Source organism: Cololabis saira, chromosome 19 (genome assembly GCF_033807715.1).
Source record: "Cololabis saira isolate AMF1-May2022 chromosome 19, fColSai1.1, whole genome shotgun sequence".
NCBI lineage: Eukaryota > Metazoa > Chordata > Actinopteri > Beloniformes > Belonidae > Cololabis > Cololabis saira.
Genome location: NC_084605.1, coordinates 29,868,714 through 29,895,781, shown reverse-complemented (window position 1 = coordinate 29,895,781; position 27,068 = coordinate 29,868,714). Strand labels below are relative to the sequence as shown.

Genomic DNA, 27,068 nt, shown 5'->3' with positions numbered 1-27,068 from the left:
GTTCCTTTGGAAGTAAGCGAGGAAGCATATTTTTCTGTAATTTAAGCAAAGTGAAACTTTTATTTGCAGGCTTGGCTTCACGAGGTTCTTCATAAGAAACTCCAAATTTTGACTTCTCTGTAGTTGTCTGATTTTATTCTGTCCATATTCTTAATTGTAAAGATTTTATTTTTAGATTTAAAAAAAGAAACCCAAACAAAAACCAAACAAACAGTATAAAAGACAGAAATATTTCACATAAGAAATGAATTGCACTTCTTTAAGGTACATATAAACATCTAGTTCTGTTTTTTTCTGCTACAGTATGTCCAACCTGGCATGTAGAAGAATGAACGTGTGATATACAGGTAACCGACAGAATGCAGCACGTAGCAGTCTGTGAAGCTCAAACGAGCGATACCTTGTTATTTTTTCATTTGAGTTATTCCCTTGGCACCACTCTGGCACATTTCCGGTGTTTTGGGGCAGTGCATTTGGCTTTAAAAGTGGCTTCGCTTTTATGTACCTGCAGGAGTTGTAAATTTAGTTTAGATACTGGCTGTTTTTCCACTCATAAGAGTATTAGCCCTAGTTGATGCTATATGACTTAATCTATGTCTAGTAAATACTTTAGTGGCTTTAGCTGTACTGTACATAGTTTTTGAACCTCTTGGGCAGTTACACAAGTTTTTTGTTTTATTTTATGTAGTTGATGACTAGCAGAAGCTTATAATGAAAACGGCATTTCTTGTTTGGAACTTTTATTTTTTGTAAAGCTAGAAAAAGTCCTGCGAAGTCCAAGTGATGGAAAAAAAACCATACTTGACTTGGCGCTCGCCGCCCTGCTCTGTAGAAGTCGCGGAGGTCCTTTCAGTGACTGAATTTTTTTTTAATTTTTTAAATTTGATAAAAAAAAAAGAAAAGCTAATTCAAATCTACTTTGTTCGGTTAATGAGATGGAAAGTATCTTTCTCTGTAATTTTATACTGCTGAAGTTTATCTCTCTTTATGTAACAAGACTCTGATTCAGTGACTATTTGCACTCTGAATTTACTAAGAAATATATTTCGCTGAAGAAAAAGTATCAAGAAAAATGATGTACTTTTTATCACTTTAGTTTTTTCGTTTGTTTTTACTTCACTCTCGTCACTGCAGTTCAAATAAATATGATTCTCTTAACCTTAAAGTAAATGTATATATTTATATAGAAAAGAAGTACATCGGCATGTAATTTTGCAAATGTTATTAAGAAAATAAGTGTCATTTATTCATTCTTTGCTTCAAAATCAGATGATTTCAGGAGACATTTAGGCAATGGAAATAAGTTTGTATCACTCAAGTCCGATAAACGTCAAAGGTGTTGTCCGTGAGGGTCGTCCTTGGATCTCTCTGAAAGTCCTCAGCTTGTCAGGAGGCGATCTACATAGTTAATACAGAGTTAATACTCTGAGGAAATGGCATCCTGAACAGTTTTAATTGTGCTTTGCAGTACAGTGATATGCTGTTTATGGAGGCCTTGGAGACTTGTGGTTGAACTGAAAAGCCTCACCTGGAGGCCGAGAAAAAAGACAAAGTCCCAACTGGTGAATGACAACGTGACGGACGCTGAGCCGTCATCAAAGATCGCCGGCTATAAAAATATATGCAGAGACGGCAGGAAATGAAATTCCCCTCATCTTGCGATCTCTGATCTCGTTCGCCTCGTGTTATTTCAGACTTTATTTTGAAAAAAAAAATAGTTTGAAAACATCTTGGAATCCATTTTTGGTTGACATAATATTGTGGATTTTTCCATGTAATCCGCTCTTCTCTTACAAATCCCGTTATCTCTGAGTATCCAGATGCAGAGCGCTCCGTTTAAACTGCTTACCAGGTGCACAAAATCAGTGGAGATATGATCAAACAGAAGGCAGTGGATAAACCAAACGAGTATGGATGACCTGATGGACACACTTAAATCCTGTGCACTCGCAGCAGGTATCGGAGATGGTCCTGTGTCCTCACAGGAACCAAAGTTTCCAGCGAGCGTGCTTCTTGGAGTCAGCTTTGGACTTGCGCTTTGGGGTGGAGGTGAAGGCCTCATGGGAGTAAGGCAGAGGGGGGAAATGGCCGTCCTCTGTAGGGCAAAGCCTCTTCATCAGCGGCTGAAGCTTGTCCTCCTGCAGCTTGAAGTCCAGTTCTACACTGCAGCAAAGAAACGGAGACAAACGATCAGCACAAATGGCAGCTCACTGCTTGCATGCTGGTAGTAAACCCCTCTCCTCTTGGTAAACATCATTCTAATTAATAATCAGAAGTATGAGGGAATGGCATCAGATAAGTGCTTATTATACTATTTACTATACTACTATTATATCTACTTATTCCATGAATGCTAATAATCAGGGAAAAGTTATTTCATATTTTTGCATTTTTGGCCTTGTCTTCTTTGAACATGCCCCACAATTGACCAGTATTTGGTCGCCGGGCTTTTATTTAATGCATTTTATCTGTTTTATTGATGATGAAACCAGATTTCTGCCTGTTCTATTTTTATTTTAATCTTTGTTACGATGACGGCACGTTTTGACCGCCAGATTACCACCAGTAGCATGCCGAGGCCTGCTCAGTGCCCTGCTCGCGACCTCCGGACGGGCATCTGTCGCAGTGCCGATCAGCCCGATGAAGCGACCTACATTTTCCATTTTTCATTTCTATTTCCAAGTAAGACCTACAAATTTAGAACCATTTACCATTTACTGCATTTGGCAGCCCATTTTGACTGACACCTGCTGTCATTTTTATTACGTGTTTCTATTGTGATGCATTGAGAATGAAGGAGAGAGGAAGAGAGTACCATTAGCATTTCTCCCAGTGAGAAGCACTTTAATCACTTGGGGCTGTTGACCTGAGGATCATTTACTTTGCTAAAACTAAGATTAAACTCTACTGACGAAGCCCTTAAGCATGTTGTTTTGAGCCCTGCCCATTACTTCCAGCATCTGTAAAAGGTGAGGGGAATTCCAAAGTTATATAATTTGTGGGATTTCTGCTGCGCGTGTGCAGTCCTCGCTGCGTACATCACATTTCCCTGAGTGTGAGGGGATTTATCTGGGACGGTCATCGTTGTAATCTGACACCCGCACACATCCGACCTCAGGGTCCCGCTAAGTGAAACTCAGATTACAGCCTCATCTGTGGAAAGTTTAGGGACCTTAATCTGCGGCAGCCGTCTCCGGTCACCGCCCGAGTCGGGAATGGCCAGGAGCCTGGCTGAAAATGTTGCATTGTAGCGGCGGGCTGCCTGCTCTGATTTTAGATCTGTTTCATCTGCAGTGATCTTCAAAGAGAGTTTTGACAATGAGCATTGATGGAATTGGAATTGATTAGACTTGAACGTCCATAAATGTGGGCGTGTGAAAGTGACGGGAGTGAATGTTCTCAACAGACACTTGGCACTTTACATTTGTTTGACTCAGGCTTTCACACAGGGGCAAGGGCATCTCATCCTTTATCAATAAATCACTGTCTGTTCATTAAATGAGTATAAATCCATACGTGCACAAACTCTGTAACTTGGTGTTTGCTTTGCCCCTGTCTGATGCAGTATTTCAGACATGAATTAAAACTTTATAAAGGTCAAAAACAAGACTGGAAAGGTACCAGTCTGACATTGACAGTAGGATCATTTATAGCTGGTGAAACATTTTTAATCACAAAAGTCGAACATTACTGGAACACAGTTTGTTCCAAATATTTAAATGTTGTTTCAGCTGCAAATACAGTACATGTTTAGATATGTAAGCAAAAAAGCACTTTAACTAAAATGAAGCATTAAATAATAAGCTATTCTTGACTTTTAATTTTTATTTTTCCAAGACATTGTTAAAATTCAGGCAGAAAAAAATAATCAAATCCCTGTAAATAATAATTCAGTGTTGTGTTTGGTGCAGAGTTAATTTTTGATATTCAAGCAGAGATTTGGCCTCATTCATCCCAATAAAATCGCTACAGCTTTTCTTTAAAAAAAAAACAATAAACTTTGTGGTCACAGAACAGTTGAGGTAGTTTGTGGCTTAGCCCTTATGCCTGATGATAATAATAATAATAATAATAATAATAATAATAATTTTATATTGACATTAAAAACCACGCCAAATTTAGTCTTTAACCGTTTCTAAATCATTATTTTTGTATCATTATGCATAGATCAGGTCATTGCAGGTATGTATTTATTTTAATTAAGCCTCGCTGGTGAGGTTTCCGGGGCATGTCCCTGTGGGAGGAGACCCCAGGGAAGACCCAGGACACACTGGAGGGACTACGGCTCTCAGCGGGCCTGGAAACACCTTGGGATCCCTCCAGATGAGCTGGACCAAGAGGCTACTGCATTCATGTATCAAATACATCCAGCAATGCTGGGATGAAATATTGCCCCCCTTGAATGCAGGTTCACTCAAACATAAAACCTGTTCAGAATTCATCAGCAGGGATTTTAGCAGGTGCTATTAAAAGTGAGCATATTTTTCCTTCGGCTACAGACATGATTTTACTTTTGAGTCCTCCTTGGTACTTATGCACACGTAAATGTACTCTTGAGCCTGCCAGAAAACTTGTTTTATTTCAATTCCCAGCATATTTTGAAGGTCGACTGAGCTCCAGCAGTCAGTCGACTCTTCTTCTGTAACGGCTCTCTTGGATTTTAATAAATTACTTGTACTGAAGCTCATTGTGGATCTGGTAACACATTCATGCCCACTTTGATGCTGTTTTCGCTTTGATCAGGAATAAGGAAGCTAAACTGAACATGCCCATCATGCTTGTGGTACATTTTAAAGTGATTGCATCTTCTGATGAAAAATATAATCTAACAAATATAAAACGAAGATCGCAAAATGAACTGGGTTGTGGCGCTTCAGTAGAACCATCAAAGACTTCTGATATCATTGACTGTGTGTCTATCAGAGAGTCATAAAAGTGAGATATCGTTGATAAGATATTACGATTAGCCATTTGAATAAAACTTTGAAGAGAAAAGCATCCAGCAATCCATGTGAATTACAATAGTTTTGCTGTAATTTTGTGTGGACACGTATACACCAGAGTGTACAGGACTTTCCTGCTCTCCGGTGTAATCCTGTAGTACTGCCGAGGCTGTGTATCTGTGGCCACAGGTTACACAGCTCTGCGTCCACACACCATCCACGCCATTTAAACCAATTAAAGATTCTACTACCTAATTGGTGTGATCATTAGGTGTATTTTCAGTCCATTATCTCTGGAACTGGTAATGTACTAAACAGTAAGTGATTTTTTTTTTCTTCATAGTCTTTGCTTATATCACCTTCTGATCAGGATGGGTCCCATCTATCCCATATCAATTACTTTTGTGTGCCAGTAAACTGTTAAAACACAGTGAAATGAATGGTCCAAGCAAAGCCAGACATAATGAGTTTTAAAAATGTCATCAGTCTCTGCGGCCCCGAGGTTCTCAGGTACTGTAGGTTGTTCCACAGGTGAGGACTGTAGTAGTGGAACGAGGTCTCAACAAAGGTTTTTGTAATAACTTTGGGAACAATTAAAAGACTGGTACTAGGCATGGGGCGATATACGATATTATCGTATATCGCAATAAAAAACGGCCGCGATAACGTTATCGTGGGGTACTGTAATTATCGCCGAATTTTTTTTTTTTTTTTTTGGTCTACCAGCCAGGTAGAAGCCAGTGTTATTTTGTTATGTATTTTATTAATATTATTTATTAATATTATTTATTATTATTAATTTAATATTTTTTCAGAGAGTAGTACAATTCGTGTGCATTTGACTACTGTGGCACTTTATTTTCACTCAATCTTTGTGTTGGCCATGCAGCTTTTGTTTTGTATACTACTGAGCAGTGCCTTTATTTTATTATTTTTCCAGAGAGCCGTACTAAGTAGCAGGCAGCCAGCCACTGTTAAAGTTTCAGAGAGTAATACAATCAGTGTGCATTTGGCTCTACTTTGTCACTTTATTTCTATTTGTCACTTATTTCTTTCGACTCTCAGGGAAGTATTTTCTTACAAAAAAAGAAAGTTCAAATAAGTACCGGTACTATAGTTTACACTTTGTAATGCATAACATTTACAGTACACTATTTGTTCTCTACCTCAAGTGTCACTGTGTTGAGAATGATTTGAGAATAAATGTTCTGAAGGAACCAGTGGATCCACGGTTAGTGTTTTTCCTTGCATTTTAAGAATTTTATAAGCGACACGCTAATATCGTAATCGTGATATTTTTGTCCACTAATATCGTGATATGAAATTTTCATATCGTCCAATGCCTAACTGGTACCAGAGGACCTCAGAGTGTGCGAGGGCTCATAATTTACACGCAGATCAGATAAATAAGAAGGCCCTAGACCATTTATAGACATATAGACATTTATAAACTAACAAAAATACCTGTACATCAATGCTCCCCTGCTCGGTCGAACATATATACCATGAAAGTTGCTTTTGACAACAATAGAAGTTAACGGACATGGGAGCTCGGATGCAGAAACTTTGTCACAACTCGGTGTCTAACCTTTATTAATGAATATGTCATTAAACATGGTTGTGTTCCTCGCCTGTCGCATGTTTGCACAGGCTGACACAACTGGACATTGCCTAATGTGTGTTTGATTCCAGATTTCAAATCGACATGGTTATACAATCTTTTAGGTTCACAAGTACCTCTATTAATGCTCAAATGTAAACCATAAAGCACAACGGAAATAATTACAGAAAAGTGCCGCGTTGATATATTACACAGTCCCATTGTTTACCACACAAAAGCTAAGCTACAGTGCAGAAATAGCATGTGATAAATAAGTTTACTTTCATGTTAGTTAAGGCATTATTTAATTCACGTGGACAAATACACTTAAAGTTATCTTCAACACATATGAACACTCCTACAAAAGAAGTTTGCTAGTCTCGAGCATTCTGGTGTGCTTATGCATTGCCAAGTAGAAACAGCATTAGCAATGATCTTATAAAAGCGGTTCGTGCTCCTCATCCATCTGGAAAGGGTTACAATGCATTCTCTAATTTGAAGTCCATCATTTTTCATTGAAAAAGATCATTCGTAAGTGGAAGACATTAGAAAGACAGCCGTCATCCCAGAAGTAGAGGCTCCAGCGAGTTCACCTCGAGGGGATGCTGTGCAATACTCAGAGAAAATGCAAATAACCCAAGAGCTACATCTCAGACTCTACTGACCCAGGAAACATTTTGAATGTAGCACTGTATTACAGCACCATTAGGAAAGAAAAGACTAAGTATAGGTTCTTTGGAAGGGTTGCCAGGAGAGAGTTTCTCGTCTCTAAGGAGAACACGTCAGAACAGCCTAGGTTTGCAGAGCTGCATCTAAACAAGTTACAAAACATACGTTTTTGGACAGATGAGACCAAAGGCAAGATTTTTGCTTAAAAATTTGCATTTGCACATCTCATATCATGTCTTTCTCTATTATGTCTATGGAAGGACAATAATTCTGGCTTGTTTGCAACCTGGTCACCTTGCAGTGCACCAAGAACTCCTTGACGTACCTCCGTTTTGTGGCGTCCCATGTCAGGCCATTAGTCTGACATGGGATGCTTTGGTAAAATTGAGTCATTTAAGAGAACCGTTATCTCAAGGACACCCATTAATATACTAGATAATGACAAAACAAAAATAAGTAAGTTAAAGTACAGACTTCGATCCAATTGACATTTCGTGGCAGGATCTTAAAAGAGTTATCCATGATAAACGCCCACAAGCCTGAATTAAATGTCAAACAAGCGCTGAGCCAAAATTATTCCACAATGCTGTAACGGATGCAGCACATTTAGATTGTTTTAGATTAAAATGAATTATTGCTTTATTGCTATTAAAAGTGTACTATAAAAAGAATTAATTCATTAGACAATAGGCACAGCAGAAATCATACTAATCAGTGTTTCTCAAATTGGATTAAAATACCAAGATAATGCAGTTAGAAGTATAGTTATTGTAAAATCAATTAGACCCAAATGGTCATAGGTTATTTTCCTATGTGCCACAGTTCTCAGTCTTATAGAAGAAGGGAGTACACAGATCACACACCCGTGATGCAATAGGTCAGTCGAAAAATGGCCAAGACTACCAGAGTAAAAGCGAGCACATCACCACCCAGAACAGTGGAGTCAGACGTACTTGGCTCAATAAATTGATTGCCATCTCATGCTTGTATACAGATTCAACGGCACTAATTTAGATGATTGCTAGATAGCTCCAGCCTTACATCAAGTGCATGTAAACATGTAAATTGATGACATAAAACAGAAATCAGTTACTTCAGTTAATTATTTCTGCTAAAGGATCTATAAACTGTTCATTCATGGGGTGTTCTTAGTCTTTTGCACCCTGCCTTGCTTTTTTAAAAATCAGTGAGGAGGTATAATATCGTGATAGGTGTATTTACCTAACTTTGAAACCAGGTGAGAACTGTATGATTTTCTGACTATGTCTTTATGCTTTATCCGTCAGAATTGTGAGCGGCTGTACTGTCTTTCTCACGTGAGAGTAAATTCAAGAGAGATCCATACACAGGAGAGGAGGACAGATATTAAACTAGCAACTGAAAAAACCCGAATTTCCACAACAGAACAACATGTACGAACAAACAGGTGCGGTTCTTTCCTGCTAAAAAGTCTTGCGTAGCCTGTTGTATTTCCACAGTAATACGTCTGCATTGGAGAGCGGTCTGGCGGCACCCATTATCACACTTGGAACAGACAGTCGCAGAGGCGTCTTTGTATCTTTATATCAGTTACAATGCCACGGAGGCAGCACTGGGCTCCCCTGCAAAATACTGTCGAAGGTGAGTTTGTTTCACAAAAACAATCATAGCCTTTCGAGAATTTTTGTTAAAGCGAATCTCCACAGCTCTCAATCTGCAAGGAGAATCATTAAGTGGATGTAAAGTGGCCTGTGCTCTCGGGAAGCAAGGAAAATCAAATGTCACTGAATGAAATTTTGCATAATTTCAATTAGGGGGGGGGGAAGAGAGAAGTAGAGAGAAAAGGTAATCTCATTTTTGTTACGAAGGATTTATCACGGTCTCATCAGTCCAGTAATAAACATCACCTCTTGAAGGTGTCGTAGTCCTTGCTGTGTCGGTCCAAATTTTGCTGAAAGCAAAAAGTGAAAGGTTGTTGGCATTTCCCTGTCCCCTGCCTGCTACTCCCTGAGTGGCTTGTTGGATCAGAACAAATAGAAGAAAGCACTTTGGATGCTGTCAGTCTTTAACCTCTCTTCTTGGCCTGCTCTGGCTTGTCTTGTCACGTTCTTGCTCACTAAAATGTGTGTACATTTCAAGGAAGAAGAAGAAAAAGTTTTCAATTTCCGATGCCATGCCTAACCACATCAGCTCATTCATAGTCACACACAGGTCTGCTCCGCTTTCGTTCCGGTTTCAACATCGTTGGGTTTTGATCTGCCTCTCATCCTCTCACTGTTACACACTCCTTCCCCTGTCTTCCTTTGTGTTCCCTTATCTTTCCGAGGTATGAATGTGCCCCTCTTGACTGTCCGTACTGTCCCTCAGACTATCCATCCTACCGAGGATTGCTCTTGTAGCTATGGTAACCAGCTTGCCACCGTTGCTTGGAAAAAAGAAATCCTTATGTTGTACAAAAAGAGAGATCCTCCTGGAGCCCATTTGTGCAAAAGGAAAGCCTTGCTCATATATGTTGCAGTTTCAGAAAATCTGCAGCTTTCAGCGGTTTTGTTCATTTGCATAGCCCTGCAGATTCTTTATTTTAATTATTTTTTGACATTGGATTCGATAATTCTGATGCAAAGTCTTAATTAAGTCTTAAAATACTTGGATTGGTGATCAGTTGTTGTTCCTTTTTATCCTAAATTAAAAGCATGGTGTTAAATGTGGTGGTGGGGACCACCCCCGACTTCCTTAGTCTCACCCACTTAAATATATCTCCCATTTTTGATCAGCGCATTAACCATCATAAACGCAATCTGAGGAAAATGAGATTACAGTTATGCGTCAAGATGTCATTGGAATGCATTTCAAATCCCTCAGATTTTCTTTTCCGGCCCGTTTGTCTCATTTTCTTCTTATCTGCCCCGTCTCTGTGTTCATCCGTCAAGCCTACTGTCAAACTTGGACATTTATTTCCCCCAGCCCTTCTCTCTTTAGCCCTCTCTAACAAATACTGCATCACCTAGTAAAATGGAATGAGCTGCAGTAATCTTTTCATCCCTTGTTCTATTATTTACTTTGTGTTGTGCAAATTGTTTTAAGAATTAAATTCCCCAAGTTCATTTGCACACACACACTATTAGATGTTATTCAGATAAAAGTCTGCTAAAGTTTTATGGAAAAATGTTACTGAAAGAGGGTGACAAAATACCAGATAGTTAAAAAATAAAGAAAGTATGATCAGAAAATGACAAGAGACAGCAGCAACTTGTGTATTCTGCTTGAAGTCCATGCCTGTAGACTCCAGCGTCAGATTGATCTGGTGGTGGTGTTATGCTAAGGATGAACAGGATTATAGAAGTGTGCATGGCTGCTCCTTTCTAATATATGGACTCAAACATCCATTCCAGTCATCAGACTAACTTCATCATGAACTTGACCCTCAAGCAAACTCTGATGCAGATAGAGCTGCCAGCAGTGATGAGTGGTCAGAATATGTTGAAAAATTAATTTAATTACCATGTTGGATATCAAAGTTCATCTGCTCATAGTAGTTTCAGTACAAATTGCGGTGGGAGGGATGTAAAAACATTTTGAAATATATCTTGAAATTTGCTGAAAATGTATTATCATAAATATATTAATAAAATTGGCTTCATCCAGAGAATAAAGATTCAGTTTCAATTTTGGTTCAGCTTTACAACAAATGTCATCTCAAAGTACTTCACTTCAACTCTGCAAATTACTCCAGTTAATACAGAGCCAATTTCTAAAAGAATCGCTAGGTAAGGGAGCGATAGATTGCACCGAGACTTCAGTGCAATCCACTGTCGTGAGCAAGCACAAGGCGACTGTGGGACAAAACAAAAACAAAACCCTTTAAGAGGAATCTATGTGCATTCCAATACCAGGGTGTAGGATTTCCCAGCAGAACATTGCATTGTAGTTTGATGAGCAGTGTTACTCATCTAACCTGTCATACCCCTTTTCCACCAAACCGGTTCCAGGTTCTGGTTCTGGTTCTGGGCCAGTGCTGAATTTGGAACTGGGCTTTCTGTTCCCACTGACAAAGAACTGGCTCTGGACCAGAAAGGTAGTTCCAAGGTAACACCAACTCTTTGCTGGGCTAGAGGGAAGAACTGCTTACGTAAGCGGAGGAGGGGGGGTTGTTAAGACCAATGGCAATAGCAAGACTGCGAGACGGTGCCATTTTCAAAGAAAACCTGTTGATGATGACAAAGATATTGAATCTGCCGTTTTCTGATCCCAATGAAGCAACGTAAAGCCGGAAGCAGCAGCTGTACAATCGCAAGGTATTTCATAGTTGTTGTTGCTTCGGTCTTCGCAACAATGCAAACGCAGCGGCGTAACTGACGTTTGCAGCCACATAACTGAAGTTTACAGTGATGTAACGACGTGGCTCCCCTTAGCACCCGAGCTATGGAAAAGCAAACCGGTTCTGAGCTGGTTCGCGAGTTGAACGAGTTGTGCACCAGCACCAGCACTGGCCCGGAACCAGCCCTGGAACCGGTTTGTTGGAAAAGGGGGTATCAGGGGTTTGGATGTTCTGGGTGATGAGTTTATTGTATACTTTAAAACAGTGATTCTTAACCATAGGGCCGCGGCCCACACTTGGGCCGCGAGCGCCATCTAGTGGGCCGCCAAAAGAATTCAGTTTTGTACCAGTGGGCCGCGGGGGCCGCGGGACTGCATAGCAACTCCCAACCAAATGAGGAGAAGACACTCAGCTAGCTGTACGTGTAATAGTAAGAGAAATGGTGTGTATTTACAGAGAAAATCCTTCATTTTGCACAGAGTAAGTTTAGATCCGCCAGGATCAGGGATCGATTACTTCAGTCTGCGCCCAGAGCGAGCGAGCGCGGCGTGTTCATTTATCCCGACGCGTCCCCGCGGCCGGGGAGGCCGGTGCCGCTCGGGCGGCTCCGTCGTTACCGGTGAAAGATGGTAGATGTAGATGCGTGGGCTGTCGTGTGTGCTGGACTGGACTGTTCGGGCTTTCGAAAAAGCATCGGAAAGTAACTGCTGCAGCGCGACCAGAGAGCTGCGGTGCGGGCTGTGCCCGTCGCAGCTGATCAGGCTCCGATGAAACCCGACACACTGAGTCCTGACAATTTATTAATGTAAATAACTTAAAGTAAAATCAAACTAAGTTTTGTCCTCGCTGTATTTTTAAATATGCAACCCGGAATGGACAAATTCATCCTGTTCAGTCTTCCCACCGGGACAAAACCAGTGTCTCATACGTTCAGAGACCGTGGCGTTCAAAGTGCGAAAGTGAAACGCCACTGAAACAAAACAACAAGTTTTTCATCAAACATATTCACTCAAGTCTGAACTGAAGTCACAGAAAATAAACTGACCATCTTAAAACATCCTGCCCATTGTTGGGTCCAGATACAGCTGTGAAGCAGCTTTCTCCACAGTGAACATAATTAAAACTAAATATCGTTCCAGGCTCATCAATGAGCACCTTCACATGCATATGAGAACCTGACACCATCCAGCCCAGATTTAAAGTCCTTACAGGAGAAATTAGAGCTCAGTTCTCTCACTGAACGACAGTAAGTGGAGGCATAAGATTATAAGAGGGGAAGAAAGTAAAAACTGCAAAACTGTTAAATTGTTAAGATGTGTTTATATTAATTTAGTATAAAAATGGTTGAGACAATTAACAAAGAAAAGGGGAAATTCAAACTGCTGGTAGAGAAATAAAATAAGATAGCATTTGAAAAATAAAATAAAATCTACTTTAATTTTAAGAGAAAAAAATATGTTTAATTCAAGTTAAACATGTTAATTGGCAAATATGTACTTTTTTTAATATAACATTTAGATGCAGATGTTGATACAACTATGAGGCTACTTGAATATATACACACACACACACACACACACATATATATATATATATATATATATATATATATATATATATATATATATATATATAATGATGTTCTGGACCTTCGCTTGAGTAAATTTTCTCAAATATTTTATATATATATATATATATATATATATATATATATATATATATATATATATATATATATATACACAGTATATTATGATGTTCTGGACCTTCGCTTGAGTAAATTTTCTCAAATATTTAATGGGCCCCGGGCCACTCTGTACTGAAAAAATTGGGCCCCAAGGTCAGAAAGGTTAAGAACCCCTGCTTTAAAAGGTGCGTGGTTAAACCTTCCTACAAAGTTGATCCAGTGGAAGCACAAGACTTTTTAAGGGACAGACGAGAAATAAGTAAGCAGCATTAAGAACCTGTCTACCATCGTTGTGTTTTTTTTTGTTTGTTTGTTTTTAACCAAATGGTGCTGGAGACTGTCACAAATTCCAGAATATGGAAGAAAATAGAAAATCCTAATAGACCTCATAGATGGTTATTCTTCCCACATACACTGCATCGTACTTGATAGCTCTGCTTTCTATCCTGTGTTCCTACACCTCCAGAGAGGTTGTTTTCATGGAGATCTAAGTAATTAGATTGCCTTTTAATCCCACTGCCTCTGTGAATACAACTGCTATATTTGATTCTGTGTCCAATCAACACAATTTACCATGTCGAGCAAGTCTCTTAAAGATGATCGCAGGTCAATTTAACAGATTTCAAACATCTCAGTTGAATATTTCTGCCCTTTATCAAACGGAAAGCCTGCCAGACATTGACACGGTTTGTCAAATCTGAGCCTCTTTTTGTATTGAGTTTCTGTTTTTCTGCTCTCCCTCCACTGCTGTCGGAGTTCAGTTGAGGTCTGGGAATACAAATGTGGATTTTTGTTGTTTTTGCAATTCGCTGCCATTGAGTAGGCATAGTGAGCGTCTCTTAAGTCGAGCAAGATTCTTGATGCAACTTTGGTTGTGACTTGTAGAAAACACCTTAACAAGTGTGGTCTTTTGGACCTCCACATTAGCAAACTGCCACCAAATGCAGCCTCATCGAAGCCACTTACTTAACAGGTTGTCATTAGAGTTCCCAACTATCTTCAATCAGAAATTTTGGCTGTATTCTGACACATTCCTTAATTCCGCAGCATTAAGCTTAGTGTTTTAACACAGTGTCAAAGAGGAAAAACTTACGTAATGATCTTAAGAGAAAAGCTGCAGTTTATCAATCTGGGGAAGATTATAGGGCCATTTCCAAACAATATGAAGAGCTTAATTGTACACGAGAAGGATATTCTCAAGTAGAAAATATTTAAGAGTTAAGTTGGCAGTTTTCTTAGGAGTGGAATCTCAAAAACGTCCCTACAAGGTTTAAACCTTCAATTCCCAGAGAACATTTTCCCAAAATAAACAGAGAACGAAAACTTAGACCCTACAAGCCTCTATTGATGTGTTAAATATTTAAGAAGCCACAATTAGACAAATATTGCATAAGTATGGCTTGATTGAAGGATTTCTAGGAGAATACTAAAAAGAGAACAGGATAGGTGCCAGCCCAGCTCTGGTTTGCAAAACTATCTGCTCAAACATATGATTGATGCAACAGTGTTCCACATATCAGGACACACCTCAATCCAGCTGTCAAGCTTAGTAGTAAATGAGTGATGATTTGGACTTGCTTTGAAACCTGGACAGCTCGCAGACATTGAGTCGTCCTTGAGATCGCCTGTAATCAAATGGAATCAAATGTGACGCCATTTTTCTGACATCTGAAGCTCGGTTGAATTTGTTGTAATGCTCCAGCCAAAGTTCAGAACTTAGGTGAAGTGCACATAAATGCATGTCAGCAAACGTCAGTCAATAACATAGCAGTATATTATGTCTTTTATTGATTTTTAACACAAGGTTGTACTTATCTAAAAGACTTGTCGAAGAACAGATTTTATTTTTTTTTTAATTGTATCAAAGTTTAGTTGTAAAGTAAATATTGCGGTCAGTGCTGCAGGGTTTTAAATACGCCGGGTGTGAAGTAGTTGCTCACAAGACTTAACAGAGACATTCCTCTCTGGCCAATCAGTGGCCTGCAACCTGGTGTCGTTGCATTTTCAGCGCGACTCAGCTCGGTTAGAACCTCGGGCCAAGTAGGTTTCCAAAAAAAGGGGCTACTAACCGGTACTATAACGAAGTCAAAAACCCTTAAAACAGAGTGGAGTCAAGCCGAGTACTGTAAGTACTAGTGGAAATGACCTATTGGTCATATTATTATATGTCAGCGAAAACATTATCCCAACACACTAATGAGTGGTGTACTGTAGGTAGGGCTGGGCGATATATCGAGATTTTAATATATATCGATATATTTTCAAACACGATATGGTACGAGACAATATCGTTTATATCGATTTTTAAATTTTTTTTTAATGATTTTGATATAGCTTATTTTGTGACAAATTGACTTGAATGTTTTATTTGAGATTTGCACAAATGTTTTGTTATTTGCACAACTGTCAACCTCAGTGGAAAAGTCTGCCTGTTACTGTCTACATTGTATTAATTGCACAGTGTATTTTAATTTAATTGTTATGCAGGAAAGGGATATTTGTTTTATTTTATTCAAGAAGCATTTTTATTCTATATCTGCAGGCAGTTTATTTTTATTTCATTTGTTTTATACATTTTGATATTGTGCAGACCTCTGTTAATAAAGGAACCTGTGTGACATTTGGCACGAGGCTTTGTATTAAAACTGACTGTTTTTTTAAGGGTTTGCCTCAGAAAAAAATGAAGTTAACAGAGATGCTATGCTATAATGCTTTGGGGGAAACCCCAATTAAGGCACAGAAAAAATATCGAGATATCGAGTATCGCCATTTAGCTAGAAAATATCGAGATATGACTTTTGGTCCATATCGCCCAGCCCTAACTGTAGGTAAGGTACACTTATCATACAGGTGAAATCCAAGCACTGGACCCCTTTTCATCTATCAATCCTTAAATCCTATATCAAAGCCAGTGTATTGATTTAAACACACTGTATTTACCTCAAAAAATCTATCATAATTCAGCTAAACTCCACCCATTTAGCTGTCACTGAACTCATGTTAAGACATTTGGCTAGCTGTCTTCCCTGCAGCTATGCAGAGGACTTACAGTGAATTTGAAAAACCCTTAACAACACAATGTACCTCCCTCAGCTGAAACATCAGAGCAGACAGGACCGCTCTGTGGTCCTTGATTTTCAGGAGCCGACTGAGGTTTAACTCGAGGCTTATCAGTTATTGAGGGTGGTAGATAAAAAATTATTTATTTGGCTCTTCATAGGAGAAATTCAGACGGTGCGGTGCACCTGTGACTACTTAAAAGATTTTTTTATTGAGGGGCGCTTACCTTTGTCACCCTCCTGTTTCTTTTGACTACTCCTCGCCACATACTTGATTTCAGCACCAAACAGGCAAAATGTCAGGCTGCATAATCATATACGGTACATGCAGCACATACATATTGTGTCTTGTAATCCCTAACTGTGACCAAGGAGCTCTTTTATAGGATTTGGCACTTTCTGTCAGTCAGAAACAGTGAAGCTTATGAAAAGTATCACCAGGTGCAGTGCACTGTCACAGTTTAGGGCTCCTGGCTATGACTTTTGAACTGACTCCAAACATTCACATTTGAGCAGTAGCAACACCTTGTGTGTGCTTCACTAGATGGTACTCATACAGCAATTTGATCTGAAATGTGTCCACAATCCCTCGTTGGTCCATCATTTCTTTCTATCTGAACCTTCTTGGTCTCTAGATAATACTCCCATGCGTCCTAAGTCCACATTTATTGTTTTACATAAGATTTTACTGAGCACTATGGGATGGAGAAATGAGGAGTTTTCTTTTTCGCGACCCCCAACCAAACAAATTCCAACGGCTTACGTGATCCTAGTTGTTGTGAAAACATAAATAGAAATGAAAACCTCTCCAGATTCATACAGGCTTGTATCCAGTATGAGATTTTCGTGACAGTAAAAGTATTTCTTAAATTATACTTATAGCTGCTAAAATTCTGCACGTTGACATTTAAAACATTTCCAGCTTCATGGAGCCAGTTGCACAGCCACTTATCTTTTAAACTGTTTTTGAGTACTGCGGGACAAGGCCAGAAGATGCAGACCACTATTCATATTTCTGCCTTTTTTACACTGTATGGGAAATGAACATTAGATATCTGTGCTTTTTGTACAAATATGTAATATAATGTAATAACATAATGTAATAACATAAGTAGGGCTGGGCGATATATCGAGATTTTAATATATATCGATATATTTTCAAACGCGATATGGTACGAGACAATATCGTTTATCGATTTTAAAAAATATTTTTTTTTTTTTTTTTTTTTGATTTTGATATAGCTTATTTTGTGACAAATTGACTTGAATGTTTTATTTGAGATTTGCACAAATGTCAACCTCAGTGGAAAAGTCTGCCTGTTACTGTCTACATTGTATTATTTGTACAGTGTATTTGAATTTAATTGTTATGCAGGAAAGGGATATTTGTTTTATTTCATGCAAGAAGCATTTTTATTCTATATATGCAGGCAGTTTATTTTTATTTCATTTGTTTTATACATTTTGATATTGTGCAGATCTCTGTTAATAAAGCTACCTGTGTGACATTTGGCACGAGGCTTTGTATTAAAACTGATCGCCATTCAGCTAGAAAATATCGAGATATGACTTTTGGTCCATATCGCCCAGCCCTAAACATAAGCATTGCTTTATCCTTTGCTATCAGCCAGTGTCACCTGAGTGTCACCTGAAACACCATCTGTACAAGCTTGAATCAGAAATATTTGCTTCTAAAGCAAATGTTACTAATTTCAGCTCGATTTCAATTATACAGTCGTTCCCACACAAAAAAAAAAACGGGCAGTGAAGAACAGATGCTCAGATGTTCACACGCATTTATAAAAGCATTACTTTGTATCAGCTTTACTGATGACTATGGACCAGTGCCTGTACTTCCTGTCAGGTCATCCGAACTGAGACAGAGCACACGCGGTTTCAGTTGGCTTGGTAACAGCACACATTGGCCATATTTTCTGATGTTTGGACGGTAATTAATTTCACCTTTCATGGCCCTGTGCTCACTTCTACAGTATGTATGCCCTCCACACTTGAACTGTGTCCCCTTTTGCCTCTAAATCTAACTAACTCTACATCTGCTCAGCACCTGTCAGTGAAAGAAGTGGTGTGAAGGGGATAATTGGAGACTCAGACAAAGATGTATAGCTCAGAGAGAGGACATGGTGTGTAAATGTCACATGCCCCCTTGCGCTAATTAACAGCATTCGCATTAGTCTTGTATCCCGTGCCCCTTCCCCTCTGCTCTGCCATCCTTATTCTTCCTCTCCACTTTCTCTCAAGGAGAAAAGATCAGGCCACGGTGTCATTGAAGAGGAATGGCTACCTACCTGTAAATAATGCATGCGCTGTTCCGGCATGTGTCACAGTTGGCCGTGTCCTGTCCGGTTCGATAGGAAAGTCTGCAGGGAAGATAAGAGTCGTGAATGAGTAATTACAGGTCTTTCCATGCTGGAGCCCCACACCTTCCTTTCTTATTTGTCATCCCTCGTTAGTGAGGCCAGAGTAAAGGAGGGTGATGAGGAGTCATGCAACCCCCCAGAGTGACCTGGGCCTGGCAGCCAGGGAGCACATTGGTGACTAGTGGCTTTCTGTTCTTGTTTAAGGTCAGGTGAGACAAAGAACTGAAAATGATTTGTTTTTGGACCTCATTGAAAGGAAGTTTTGACCAAAGATTTTATTACAGGATTGTGATATTACCTTTTGAAAACAACGCTTTTTTTTATTTTTATTTTCTTTTATGAAAAAGACAAACTAATAAAAAACCTTCCATTAATTGATCCGGTGTGTGCAGGACAATGTCGTAAAAGATGTGTGTGAGTCATTACCGGAAAAAAATGTGGATAATAAACATCCTCTTAGCAGATTTTTGGATAACAGCCCACTGGCCTAATGCACTCATTCTCAGTTGTGATGTATCGATCTGATTCATACCCTTCATTAACCTGATATTGCATCTTAAATATCCAACATTAATCGGCCATTACTAGTTTTTTGACAGGTCACCAGCGATGGGCTAGTAACCTGACCCCCCCCGACCGTTAACAGGAATAATCACCTACAGATAATGGATGGGTGGGGCTTTAGCTGAGGGCATTTCTGGCACTGGAATAAATTGGATGGTTTTATTTTCTCACATTCTTCCTGCACACATATCATAAAATGTTCAAAAGTTATTGTAGGTCACTTTTTTTTTTTTTTATCTCAAAAGGTCAAGCCTCTTAATCCTGAGAACTTCCTGTACGGGTTTCTTTGTGGAGTAGAGTTTAAACTAGGATAACTAAATGTAACTTTCTCATCACTGTGGTTAAATCAACTATCGATGAATGACGATTCTTGAAGCACTGCTGTCCGAAGGTTCAGAGATCATGAGTGTCAGACTCATGATAATATACAAATTCTTTCCCGGTATATCTTCACAGAACAGTAATTAAGAATATAAGAATTAAATTAAGAATATATCTACATAGTATTTCGTCACAGTCTACAGATTATCATATCAGAAAGCAGATCAACACTTCATAAACTGGCTTCACATTTAAAAAAATAAAGAGCCAATCAGTTAATTATTTTAATTAGTTCATTCCAAACTGTTATATAACATATTTTTAATCCGCATCAGTTGACCTTTAGGTGTGCTTCACCAAATTGCTCACATTTGCTCACCGATGGCGCCCAAATAAGGAAAATGAAGTGTTTCAGCCAATTTTCCATCTATGCAGAGTCTATACATGCTTCATCCCGCGCAGGGTTTTGGCTGCTCTGCATCCTCAGACTCATACTTATGATCAATGTGGAATTACTGATTGATAAGCATGCGTTTCTTTGAACTGTGTGGGGAACCTCTCTGTTGTCACGCCAGTAACCTTCTTGCTGCCCATTACTCAATGCACTGTGTGCAACTTACGTTACCTGAAGCAATCTTTTTGTTGCTTAGCACATTCTGCAACTGCTGTAAAAGCAAGGCTTTTTTCCCCCCCTAAACCTTAGTCACTGTCACAAGTTGTAGACTCTCAAATGAAGACTGCAGTAAAGGGCACCAGATTCTTCTTATCGTCGAATTTAATGTCCTCTCACATTTAATTCTGTGCCGTAGCAGACGCCTTTTTCCAGCTCTCTCCCCGCTACTCTTGTCAGGCTGCCCATCGGGTGCGGCAGGAATAAAAATTAAACACCTATCATAAATTCTTTCTCTTTATCTACTGCGCTGCTTTCTGTGCCGTCTGCCTCTGACAGGTATTGCAGGTGCCGATAACAATATTGTTATTAAAAGCCGCTGAATATTCAGGTAATAGGCATCTGAGACAAGCGGAGTTGCTGCGATGCAGCAAAGTTACTCAAAGTTGCCAACTTGAATGAATCGCGTGCAAAACGTAATTAATTGGCATTCCACCGAAGACGGGTTCACGGTTAATTAACAGTGCGGAAGGCCAGATTCATTTTCCACCAAGTGAGTCGATCAATAAGGAGCAAGTAGGGTTGCATGGGCAGCTGGGCTGCAATTCTCATCTCGATTCTCTCTTTCATTTGCCCTTATGTTGTCTCGGCCTCCTTGTCCCTCCATCTCTCGTCACTCCCCACCGCTCTCAAATCGGCTTGATAAGAAAAATAAGAGAGCAAGCTCATTTCGGCAGCTTTCCCCAGGGAGAGCGAAGCCAAAAGTGCCATTAACACTATATTTATACACCCAGCCCCCTTTGTGCTACCAGGAGAACTCTCCCAAAGGTCATTGAGTGGGTGGTAGTACAGAGGCATAACAACAAGCACACATACGCCGCTAATAGACCGGCTAGCAACAAGTCCTGAAGAGTGTGATTAATTGGCTCTGGCCGATCAACGCAGTCTGATGATACAGCGTTTTCCCCAACCTTTATGTTGTTGAATGCAGTATAGAATTAGCTTTATTACTAAATTGAAGCCGTATTTATATTGCAGGCTCAATATATACATATGTGTATATTTTGCATAGATATAAGTTGGGCCAGTGTGCAGTAATGATCTCGTGAACTTTTTCAAACTGCTGCATCAACAGGAAAGATACAGCTTCAGCTGACTTGATGCCAAAAGAGAAATGGTCTTCGAGTCTGACTTTTCTGTACAAAGATTTCTAGAATGGGCATGAAGTTGCAAGGTATTAAGTAGAAACGACCATGGTGAAATGTTGGCACTCATTAAGTCCTCATCTATATTTTTAAATGAAGCCTAATAGGCAGGCAGCGCTGGTGGTCATTGCTGCTTTGTTTTCATTGTTGCATTTGAGGGCTTATAGAAATCCTCTAATGTTTGTCGTGTAAACGGCTCTCCTGCTTCACATCTCACCTTCTGAGCTGGCTGGGGAGAGGAAGAGAGTTGTGGCCAGTACTTTAAGAGCTTCTGTTTAAAGATTAAACATTGAATTCTTCTGGAGCTTAAGAGTTTCATGGACAGAACAGTCCAACTGCGCGTCATCACAATCTCTCTGTCCATGCAATGCTTGCACTTGGTGATAATAATGGTTTGGGGGATTCCGGTTTAGGTGCTACTCTTGTGAGGGATGTTACACCCATGTGCATCTTCATGCAATTGAACATTTTTATTTTGCATGGCCTAAAGGTTTGTTTCAGTGGTTTAATTTTTTTGTTTCTGAGTTTTGTTAGGCATTCTGAAATGCAGGATTAGATATGCAAAGCTAAAACTTTGTATCCTCGCTCAGAAATCAACCAAGGATCATTGTTTTTCTGTTTGAGAAAACTTGGAATTCATCTGCTTAAATTAAAACCTCCAGTTACTTCAGGGATCAGCATTTTCATTTCAAATCCAGTGTTTCACTGTTTTTCATCAGGCACATTCTTTCCCTTTGTTTTGCCATCACACCATGAAGACGGAGAAAAGATCAGAGGATCAATGCTGAAGTCAGTCTGTAATTGAAATGTAGCATGGTGTGTCAAAAGCATATTCTTCAAATCCTTTTGCAGAGTCCTAACTTCATCTTCTGCATTGCTTTCTCTGCACACCTTATTTTTTAAGTAGAAATTTGCTTTTCTATACCCTAAACATTGGATATAAGTTTCTGGGTGAAAAAGAGGTGCATAGTTTGGGTTTTAAATGTTCTACCAGGAAAATCTAACAGCACATAATGTGGGCAGTTGTGTATCCAGTGTAATATCACTTATTCACCTACAGATTATGGACATACCTGCTTGTTTGCTCCGTGGGCTTCATGTGAGAGGAGCAGAACCTCATGTAGGGGGAATAATCCACAACTGGGATTTTGTATAAAGGGCTGAGTATACTTCTGCGTCACACACACGCAGAGCACACGGCGCACCCGTGGTGCCGTCACGAATCGTTCAGAGTTCTCCGTCTCTCCGTTTGGTCGCGGTGCAGTACCCCCCGCGGCCACTAGTTAGCGATCTTTTTCTGAATGGTTTATCCGACTTTTTCCGGTCACAGTAAATCAAAGAAATAAGGACAACTATTGTGCAAAAAACAAAAACAAAAAAAATCACATATAAACGAAGAAAAAAGCCCTGGAAGTTCACTACTGATTCAAACCGGAAACCGGAAATGCTTCGCTTTCAAACGAACCAATCACAGCCCTCTCGGTCTGCGTGTGGACGGCGTCTCCTCTACGCGTAGTTACAATTTTCGGGAGGTGCACGTCACTGACGGCGCATGTGACGGCGTGTCCTCTGCGTGTCCAAAAACCACACGCCGTAGACACGGCGTCGTTTTGACGCAGAAGTATAATTCAGCCTTAAGAAGAAGACATTTGCTCGGCTGTGAGTTGATTTTAAGGGGCTTAGGCTGCCAGGAACTTGTAATTAATATATGGAAACATAATTTTTGTTTCTTTTATATCCGAACGGATGGTGCCATTAAACACTAGTTAATAATTTTCATTATTAAATCCCCCCCCCCCCCTTTCCCACCTGTCACTCTAAACTTATCTGATAAGCCAGATGCGCTTCACAACACATTGAATATGGATCCCTATGCTGCACACATGTCTCCTTACTTTTATAAGTTTGGTTAAAAGATGATTAAATTTGCTTTTTTGCAAGCCTGGAGGAAGATAATTGGCTTTTTAGATGGTGCAAACTCAGATTGCTGTAAGATGTACTGCTCGCTGAAGCCCAGTTGAGTCGGCGTTTATTCCTCACCACCAGTCATGCTGATACCAACAGTTGTTTTCTTATTTCTGGTGTTGTGTGGTTTTCCATTCCCGGTTTGATGGGTCTGGGTAATTTGGACCTATATATGTAGAATATGTGGGGTTTCTTACCTCGACCCAACGAGGGTCAAAACAGATGGGGATCTGATTGCCGAGCCACAGCAATTCACTCAACAAATTGGCCATTTGGTTTGTATTGTCCCTTTTGATAGACAATCCTCTATTTCAGCAGGCCTGATGCTATCTGTGGCCTCTCTGGCTCATAATCAGCATCCATTGGACAGTAAATGCTTTTTCAAAGGCCATGGCTTTAAAGAGATACTAGATAAATATTACTGTGCACCCGGGCCACTCGTTACTCGTGGCAAGTCCTTTTTCCAATAAACACACTTGAAAATGTCTTTTCATACTTTAAAAGCATCCTCACAAAGATGATCCTGCTGTTGGAATCGTAATAATAATGCAGGTCACACATGCATTAGACTTCTTAATCCTCAAGGAACTGTGTACCTGATCTAACTGTATTATATTAGCAGTGACCCAACATGGTTGTATCAGTTGAGTTCAGCGATAATATGACCATTCTGCTCTTCACCAGCTCTGGCTTATGATTCAAAGTGACACCCTTGTTAGAGATGATTATACACACAGTCCTCCACGCACATGGGCCAAACAAGGATATATATATATATATATATATGTCTTCAAATAAGCTCTGCAGCATTTCTGAGAGGAAATCATAAGAAGTGCCGTTGCATCGTAAAAGCACTGCAGGGGTGCATCCAGGTACAGTGCTGCAATGCACTCTCATCTTTCCCTTTCTTTGTTTTAGTTCACAGAGAAGCTGCTGTAACTGTTCATGTAAAGCTGTTATCTTCTGTGTGTCTGATGTTAACCCTCTGAGCTCCTCTCCTTTTTTTTTTCTCTTTTCATTTACATGTTATTGGCATTTAATTACGCATAAACATTGGTTAACCACCTGCTTAAAATATCAATGAACTAATTCATGGATTTAGTGGATTAGGTTACAACCTAGATATGGTCAGTGCAGCATAAGGCTCAGTTCAGGATTGATGCTGACTCATCTTGGAGTGACATTATTCTTTCATTTTAATCACATTTATTAACTCACAGAAACACATTACATTTAAAAAGGAAAATATGTGCAAAAGAAAGCATTGGTAGGAGATGTATACTTTGCATCGGCATATTACTTGAGATTGAGTCTGTGACTAAGCAGAAAAACCCAAAAAGCAGCTTATTGATGAGGTGCGGGTTCGACTGAGGTCTCTTACCCTTCTCTGTGGGCCTCTCCCTTCTCCAGTTCCTGGATGACACCAAGCAGCACCTTGATGGTCTCCTGGCTGGAGCTGATGAGATTCTCCATGGCCTGGAGCTGTGCTTTCACGTCCCCATCCGGATTTATAGGCACTATTTGCTTACAGGATTCCAGCGTTTGGTCAGATGGCGCCCTATCTGTCTCACCACCTATGCAGGGTGACAGAGGTTCCTCCATGCCCCGTATGGGCCGGGCAGATAACTGTCCTGTGTGGCACTGTGCCTGCGTTGTACAGCTGGCCCGCGGTAGAGTCTCACTCAGCAGCCCGTTGAGCTGCAAGCCTTTCTTCCGCTTGCTCCGCACGGATGGACTATCCAGGCACTCCACCTCCGTAAGAGAGTTCCAGGCAATGGGGCCCGTAACCTTCGAGGCCCTTTCCGGCAAGGTTCGGGACGATCCCTCCTCCAGGTTGAGCAACTGCCTCTTAACCAAATGGTCTGTGTTGGCGTCCCTGTGTTGTAATCCAGTGTCAGCTTTGGCAGGGATGCTGCAGAGCTGGTACTCTGCTTGTGCTCCGGCTCCGCTTCTTCCCGGTGTGTCTGCAAGGCAGTCTGTGTCTGCAGTACAAGTAAGCAGCAGAGCATCAGAGCACAGGCCATCAGGTGCAGTGTGCTGCTCTACTGTAGTAATGCACTCATTAGTATGGAGCAGAGCCCTGGTCCTCAGAACTCCTCTCCCCCCACAGGCTCCCTCCTCCCCCTCGTCTAAACCCCGCTCGGCCGCTTTGGGCTGTTTCACCTCCACGACAAAACCGTTATTCTGACCTTTGTAGGTTTCCACAGCCGCCATGTGTTTAATCGTGTGGCCTTTTTTGCGCTCAAAGGGAAAGGTCTGATACCGTTTCTTCAGGTCGGGGGACGTCTGGACGCCCGTGCTCCTCGTGACGTTGGGAATGGACCTGCGGGCGGGAACGGTCATGTATTTGCGGTACGCCACTTTGTACGACATGGGCTTCCCGCCTTTCCCTGCCGCCTGCAACTCCGCTTCCCTCTGCTCGTTCTGCGCCTCGCAGATGTCCTTGAAGCGCACTTGAAGAGCCTTGTTTCTCTTCCTCACCTGTCGATTGGCTTCCAGGGAATACTTCACCTCCAGCGCGAGCGAGGTGGAGGGCAAGGGCGCTGCCTCCGAGTCAGACTCTGAGTTGGTGAGCATGCATTTGCCACCCTCCTTGCTCACCATGATTCCTGAGAGGCACAGAGAAAAATTGCAGTTTTTAATTGTGAGTAACGACTCGTGTAGAGAGACTTTAATGCTCGTCACATCTTGCAGAGAACACAAAGACATGTATAAGCTTACAGACAAAGAAGGAAAGTGTTTTAATATCAGAGGAAAAAGATTAAAGGGTGTTTTTAGTAATGCTGGAAGAACACGCACAACATCATAAGGGGACAAAATGAAAATATCAGCTTTATCAGATCTACATTAGGAGCATTCAACACTCAGTTTATAGCATTTAAGTCAGTATTCATGTGCATACGCAGTATTATAATCCCTCTAAACAAACTCTGTAATTCATATTACGCTGCCAGAACGCTTCATGTCTATATCTCTTCGCCAGTTTTTCAGTCCAGCTCATGTTCTGCAACAGTGTTACACTCATGGTGTCAGCTTGCCTCGAGAATAATGCTAGCAGATTACCATAATGCATTTAATCTTTGTGAAACCCATAGCTCCAGTTTCAGCATAATTTTCACTCTTTTACTGTTGTCAGTTTAAGCCTCTCTCACTGCCAGTTCCTCCTCCTCACCCTTCTTTCAGTTGATTAGTGTCTGTCTTTCTGTTTGTATGGGAGCAGATGTTTGCAAATGTTTGCAGATGTTATCAATCACTGCACGTAAGATCATACAGTATCATTTGAATCATGCTCTCGCATGCTCAAACACCACACAGATGTTATTCGCATGTCTGTTAACTCCATTCCAGCTTTCGGGAGGCGGTGTAGTTGCATTCGGTGTCCTGGTATTTCACCACAGTTTGCTTTTTTCGACAGAGCCGCAAGAATCGGCCCTCTCCACTGGACTGAGAGCAAATTGCTTACCAGTGCACAGACAAGGAAGGTATCTTAAATGTAGAACTACGGTTAATAGTCATGTCCTTTTTTAAATTTTTTTTTGGTTAGGGTTGCTCTCACTTACATATACTCAGCAAAAGTTATATTAAACATCCTTTATAACGCTGCTGATTGGGGGCAGGATTCGACAAAAGGGCAGGGCTTTTGTAGAGTCATTTGGCACGAGACTGAATGGCAATTTACCCTCTCCCACTGGAGACAAAAGCCAGATTTTAGTGGGTGTTAGTGACGTTTTTTTGTTGTTTTTTGTCCGGTTCAAATGGCTTCATTTAAC

The 27,068-nt window shown here is 40.4% G+C and overlaps 2 protein-coding genes across 5 annotated transcripts in view; one reads left to right on the top strand and one right to left on the bottom strand.

Moving 5' to 3' along the window:
* Positions 1-27,068, top strand: part of dock1 (dedicator of cytokinesis 1) — a 237,588-nt gene that overhangs the window by 108,204 nt on the left and 102,316 nt on the right. The window lies entirely within an intron of this gene.
* Positions 1,244-27,068, bottom strand: part of LOC133419676 (inhibitory synaptic factor 2A) — a 38,950-nt gene continuing 13,125 nt past the window's right edge. The window contains exons 2-4 of the mRNA XM_061709032.1: positions 24,680-25,907; positions 18,562-18,633; positions 1,244-2,163 (exon numbers count right to left, since the gene is read on the bottom strand). Of these exons, the coding sequence (XP_061565016.1) occupies positions 1,980-2,163; positions 18,562-18,633; positions 24,680-25,902 (1,479 nt within the window). The 5' untranslated portion in view covers positions 25,903-25,907 and the 3' untranslated portion in view covers positions 1,244-1,979. The remainder of the gene's footprint in view (positions 2,164-18,561; positions 18,634-24,679; positions 25,908-27,068) is intronic.